Raw genomic sequence first — 7,500 nt, forward strand, 5'->3', positions numbered from 1 at the left:
ATTAATCCGAATATCTTTATTAATAATATTTTTATTATTATTTTAATCCTTGATTTTATTATTACTTACAGCAGGAAGTAGTAGTAGTAGTAGTAGTAGTAGTAGTAGTACTAGTAGTAGTAGTAGTAGTAGTAGTAGTAGTAGTAGTAGTAGTTGTAGTAGTAGTAGTAGTAGTTGTGGTGGTGGTGTCAGCCACAGCAACTGTTGTCCCAGCTGTAGTTACTGTTTGCATAATTCGTTTATTTATACTTACAAATTTGTGGCTAAATAGTATTTGTTCGTTCTCTTCTACTAGTAATAGTAGTTGTAGTAGTAGTATTAAAAGAAGCAGTAGAGGCAGCAGTGGCCGCAGCAGCCGCAGTAGCAACAGAAGCAGCAGTAGCAGTAGTGGTGCAATTATTAGTAGCTTTATAACTGTTTTGTCTATATTTCCCACCCAATCACCAAATACAGCGCCAGCAATATAAAAAAATGTCTAGTAGTAGTAGTAGTAGTAGTAGTAGTAGTAGTAGTAGTAGTAGTAGTAGTAGTAGTAGCAGAAGCAGCAGCAGCGACTGCAACGGCAGCTGTAGTAAAAGTGGTATAAAGTGCATTTTCTTCGAAATGCAGCGCCAGCAATAAAAATTAGTGCAGCAGCAGCAGCAGCAGCAGTTGTAGTAGTAGTAGTAGTAGTAGTAGTAGCAGCAGCAGCAGCAACAGTGACAGCAGTAGTGCTGGTAGTTTCTGTTCTGCTTCCTCTTATGGAATGATGTTCATTACTAAATCACACAAACACCAACAACGACATCAATAAAAACAGCGACAAAAACATACTAAAGAGCTCACCAAACATCAACCATTCCCATTCCAAAAGTCATTACGTCATAAAATGTCATCATTGCCAAATTTTCTTGTTCGTTTTCTTTTTCCTTTTTTTTTTTATTCTATAAATCATGAACGGAATAAAGGCAAACATCACAAACGAAATCCTTTCCCTGCATCTACAAACTCAAATACTAAGAATAAAAATTTTGCTAATAATACTTGCTTAATTAATTTTCTTTCCTTTTATTAACATTTATTTTATTTAATTTCTATCACGACTCTTAATGTTTCTCACTCTCAAAAAATTGCTTAACGCATTTATTATTATTATTATGATTATGATTATTATTATTATTATTATTATTATTATTATTATTATTATTATTATTATTATTATTATTATTATTATTATTATTATTATTATTATTATTATTATCATTATTATTATTATTATTATTATTATTATTATTATTATTATTATTATTATTATTATTATTATCATTATTATTATTATTATTATTATTATTATTATTATCATTATTATTATTATTATTATTATTATTATTGTTGTTGTTGTTGTTTTGTGGTTGTTGTTGTTAATATTATTTGTTACCTATTTCGCTGATGTTTAAGAAAAAAGAACCCAATGATACCAAATTCGAAACCTCACAGTTTATTAAAGCATATATTTCTGAAATCGTGGCAGCGACGTCAGCCCTACACACAGGGCCCGATTTGTCTAAAAAGCGTGCCATTAATATACCTAATGCCCTTTGCTATTTATACCACATAAAATAGGTGATTGTATCTACAAAATGAAATATTTTATTATTTATGATCGATTAGTATTCTTACTATTTGCTATTATCTTTATTATTATTATTATTATTATTATTATTATTATTATTATTATTATTATTATTATTATTATTATTATTATTATTATTATTACGCTAGTATACGCTAATTTATTTGGCAGGTATTTTATCTTGAGGTTTGGTGACAACAAATCTCTTCGAATCTTAAGATTCTTGCAGAATATAAGGTGGTACATTTCTGCAGGTCGACACGGCGAGTTTCAATTCCAATTTATTTCACTCTTTTAGGAAGTATTTTGGGTTTATTATCATCATCATTATTATTATTATTCTTCTTCTTATTATTATTATTCTTCTTATTATTATTATCATCATCATTATTATTATTTAAGACGTCACACTATCAAATATCGTGATGTTTGAAGATATTGTGTCTACCAGGGGTTTGTACTGTCTGTCAAGTGACAAGGACCTCGGACAGACAGTACTTTATGCAATATGGGTGCAGTTCCAAGTAAGGCCGCTTTTTTGTAATACACCTAGATTGTAGGTTATCTATAAAATTTCCAGATGCTTCTTCGAGTTGGATGGTATTGAATGCAATGCTCTGACGACAACAGGGAGAAACTTTATGTTTGACTCTCGTAGTTCCCATATTTTGGCGCTCTCAATTTTCAGGTCACCATATTTATCAATATTTTCCCTTTCTTTCGTGCTAATATGTTGATCTCCTAGCACTGTCACATCTATTATTAGGCACTCTTGTTTCTCCCTCTTAAAAGTTACTATGTCCGACAGTCGGTGCTCTAACACCTTGTCTGTCTGGAAGTCAAAATCCCAGAGGATTTTTTGCTCTCCTCTTTCCGTCCATTACCTTTTCCGGTGTATGTTAGTACCAAGCACTCGTTACTGCGTATCCCTACACCCAGCATAGCAGTCAGTGAAGTTTATTATTGTTGTTGTTGTTGTTATTATTATTATTATTATTATTATTATTATTATTATTATTATTATTATTATTATTGCTATTATTATTATCATCAGTATTATTATTATTATTATTATTATTATTATTATTATTATTATTATTATTGCTATTATTATTATTATTATTATTATTATTATTATTATTATTATTATTATTATTATTATTATGTATTTTACTTGTATTTTTCTTTGTTTCGCTTTTGCCAGCTTGTTTTAATTTTTCTTCTATTTTTCTTAAAAATTCACTATGTTATTTTATTTTATTTTATGTTGTTTTTATGGTGCACTTTGTAACTAACAATATCCATCGTTCAGCCTCACAGCAGGAGCATAAGAGAATGTATAAGACGAGGAAGTTAAAGAAAAGAATATAAATAAGGGAACAAGAGAAAGGAAATTACTAAAAGTGAGAACAGAGAGAGTTGACAGAAGCTGATCAATAATTGTGTGAATATAAAACATAATCAACACCTTAACTTTGTTTCTTTTTTAATTTTGGCAGCCACTCAAAACAGAAATATTGTGTCTTTCTCCATATTTTCCCTGCATTTGGCATCAAAGCTAGGATAGGTATTTCCTGTTTTCATTAGAGAGTGGGGGCCAGAAATCAAATATAACAAAACAGTCACTAAAACAAAGTGTGTAAAATGAAATGAAACGTACAGTACAGATTTTCAATTACACACTACGCAATGAGAGAACTATACATACGTACATACATAAATACACATATATGTCTGCGTGCAGGCGTGTGTTTGTATGTGTGAATGTATATACGTATCTATCTTATTTACGAGCAACAATTATTAATAATTGAAAGCTACTCATACCGGATACTAGAAGGCTTATGGGGTTATCAGGAGAGAATGTTTCAGTGACCTTCTTCTCGATGGCATTATTGCACTCTGCCTGCCCACTCAAATGTGTCTCCATTTGCTCGATCAATTGACTGTTAGGCTTCAATCAATATTCTTCTTGCTATTTTCCCATCGTCCCTCCTTAACATATGCATAAATATATCTCGTATGCTATGTTTCAAAACACTTTTCCAAAGGCTTTCAACTTCTACCCCTATATCCTTGTCATATAACCATATTATCCAAGCAAAGGCAGGTTAGACACATATAGCAATTATTCGTGCACCATCAGAATGAACACAAAACCAAAAGATCATATATTTTTAATGCATTTAATAAGCAAGATTTTTGTAGTTATGTAACTATATAACTACTAGAAGAGTGCGTATTCAAAATTCCAACAATTCACTTTGGTCTTGCGCTTACACACACACACACACACACACACACACACACACACACACACATATATATATATGTATATGCATATATTCATTGACTTCTTTTATTTGATTCAGTCATGCGTCTGCCGTCATACTAAAGCACAAAAACTTACGATAGTCTTGCGTTATATGAAACAAGTGATAATAAAACGATATTTACAAATTTCAGCTTCGAGAAACACTCCATGTAATAGTATACGCTTCTTAGGCAATTTCCTCTCTCTCTCTCTCTTCGTTCTCACTCTTACTTTGTTAAGTTCCCTTATTTTCCCCTTTTCTCATTCTTTTCTTTTCCTTCCTCTGACTCATACTCCTTAACCACTTGCACACATATCCCCTTATTTTAACAGGTGCTAAATTTGCTATCTATCAATCATTTTCTTTGATTTCCACTAATTTTTCAGGACACGATTCATGGGAGAAACAAACATCAGTTTTCTTTCTTTATTTTTATTTTCGTCTTCTCCTCTTCCTACTCCTACTCCTAATCCTCCAACTCCCTACTTTCTCCGCTTGCAAATAAATAGCTACATAAATAAATATATAAATAAATATGGCACTGCAGGTAATTAAACAGAAAAACACATGTATTTATGTCAGTAGATATATATATATATATATATATATATATATATATATATATATATATATATATATATATATATATATATATATATATATATATATATATATATATATATATATATATGTATATATATATATATAATACAACTACATTTAGCGTCCTCAAGTAGACACATAATGCAACAGAAATATTTAAGCTTACAAAAGATACTGTATATATATATATATATATATATATATATATATATATATATATATATATATATATATATATATATATATATATATATATATATATATATATATATATATATATATATATATGTATATATATATATATATATGATAAGATGAGGTGCGTGCTAAGTCACTCAATTTTGTCATAACGAACCGACATTTGTTCGGTGAAATGTTTTATTATCGAGTTTCCTCTGAAGAGAAGCATGTTATTAATGGTGGCATCTAATAGAAAAAATGAGTAAATATTTGCACAGTTTGTTTTAAATGCATTCAATGTATATGTATCTAAATACACACATGTGTATGGATATGTGTATATATATATATATATATATATATATATATATATATATATATATATATATGAGTGTATATATATATATATATATATATATATATATATATATATATATATATATATATATATGTATATATATATATATATATATATATATATATATATATATATATATATATATATATGTATATATATATATACATATATATATACATATGTATATATATATGTATATGTATATATATGTATATATATATATATAAATAAATGGATATATGTGTATATATAAATATGTTTCTATATAAATGTCTATGCGTATTAATATGTATATACATATATATATATATATATATATATATATACATATGCATATATATATATATATATATATATATATATATATATATACATATATGCATATATAAATACATATATATACATATATAAGCATATATATATATACATATATATATATATATGCATGTTTACACGTATATGTGTGTTTATATATAAATATATAAAGAAAGAAATATCTTTGTCCAAATGTGAGATGGATAATTTTGTTATGGATCCTTAGATGTTTACCATTTCATGTCAATTGAATTCTCAGCTCTATTTTACCCTGTAACAAACCTGCTGTTAAAATACATTTAACTAGATTTAAACTGTCATCCAATATTCTTTATGGTTCTTTATGAAATGTTTAAATGGAGCGTTGCCACCTCTCATATTTGCTATATTTGCAATGCATGTTTAATGAATAATTGGTGGTACAAAAAGGTGTGCTAGCTCTGGCGATTAGCAAATGAAAACATATAACTTTATTTGCCAGGATGTTTTAATTATATTTCTTTTTAATTTGTTTATCTACGAAAATCAATATGAAGTGGAAAGGATAATTTGATTTTCGATACACTTTTGGTTCTGTCTTTTTTCTTTCTTTTTATTTTTAGGATTATAATATTTAAAGAGAGATTGTACTTAAGGAATACGAATGCTTAGTTAGCCCCACTTTGTGTTTGTGTGTGTGCTTTCAGGGGGGGGGGGTGTCTGTGTGTTTAAAGATATATATATATATAAATATAAATATATGTATATATATATACATACATATATATATAAATATATATATATATATACATATATATATATAAATATATATGTGCATGTGTGTTTGTGTGTGCGTGCGTGCGTGTGTGTGTGTGTGTGTGTGTGTGTGTGTGTGTGTGTGTATGTACGCCTTTGCTCCAGGGAATAAAGTTGCAGTTTTCTCAGCCTCTCTCTGTAGCTCATTTGCTGCACTGTTTCAGTCTTTTTGGTGTTGTAGTATTGGACTATTTGCTATTAATATATATATATATATATATATATATATATATATATATATATATATATATACGATTATCTTCCCTGTCTAAAGAATTAGACAGAATTTCTTAAAAGAAATATTTTAAGAAAACTGCAGGTTTAAACAATGTATAGAATCGCAAGTATAAATCTAAGAGTATTATATACGTACAAATTAATCAAATATGTCAGCTGGATGTAGTGATACTATAAAGAAAATGAGAATGAGAATTTATATTGACAGAAACGAATTTGAATTGGTAAACATTTTACTGAAAAATAAAATATACCCAACTTAGTTTGTCCTTACCGCCCTTCCTTGCATCCTCTTCAATTTATTTCACTCCTCCCTTTCTCTCACTTTTCTCTCCCTTTCACTCCCTTTCTCTCTTTGTATATATTTATATATATACATAAGTATTGTTTCTTTGTTACCGTATTTAAATAAGGCCATCCCGTTGATGCAGTTTTATTATGCAATGTGCATGAATTGGTAGATTAGCAGTTGTTTTGAAACACCGATTGCACAATGTCTCATGAAGATCCTTCAATATACGTATTTCAGTGCAGACGGAAATTATGAAGTAACTTTGATGACCAAAGCCACGCTGCATCCTGATGGTCGGGTCGTTTGGGAGCCACCGGCGATTTATAAAAGCTCCTGTACTATTGATGTCGAATTTTTCCCGTTCGATATTCAATTATGCACCATGAAATTCGGTTCCTGGACTTACGACGGCAATCAGGTAGACCTTGTGCATATCTGTGCCCCAAACGAACAAGGAGAAACGGTGATAAAAAGAGGCATGGACCTTCGAGAATTATATCGAAGTGTTGAATGGGACATTTTAGATGTACCGGCCAAGAAAAACGAAAAACGATACTTATGCTGTCCAGAACCTTATCCCGACATTACCTTTAACATAACAATGAGGCGAAAGACTCTTTTCTACACTGTTAATTTGATCATCCCATGCGTGTCCATTTCCTTTCTAACCGTACTGGTATTTTACCTCCCTTCCGACAGTGGTGAGAAAATTACTCTGTGTATCTCCATTTTGCTTTCTTTAACTGTATTTTTCTTGTTGTTAGCAGAGATCATTCCGCCCACTTCGATTGTC

At 29.1% G+C, this 7,500-nt stretch overlaps 1 protein-coding gene across 4 annotated transcripts in view; it reads left to right on the forward strand.

Moving 5' to 3' along the window:
* The window catches only part of LOC106867563 (acetylcholine receptor subunit alpha-like), a 160,042-nt gene that overhangs the window by 115,681 nt on the left and 36,861 nt on the right, over positions 1–7,500 (forward strand). For all 4 annotated transcript variants that reach the window (XM_089361202.1, XM_014912473.3, XM_014912472.3 and 1 more), the window contains exon 5: positions 6,945–7,500. This exon is cut by the window's right edge and continues 501 nt beyond it. In XM_089361202.1, the coding sequence (XP_089217328.1) occupies positions 6,945–7,500 (556 nt within the window). The remainder of the gene's footprint in view (positions 1–6,944) is intronic.

The sequence above is a fragment of the Octopus bimaculoides genome, chromosome 12 (genome assembly GCF_046866305.1).
Source record: "Octopus bimaculoides isolate indiv1 chromosome 12, ASM4686630v1, whole genome shotgun sequence".
Classification (NCBI taxonomy): domain Eukaryota; kingdom Metazoa; phylum Mollusca; class Cephalopoda; order Octopoda; family Octopodidae; genus Octopus; species Octopus bimaculoides.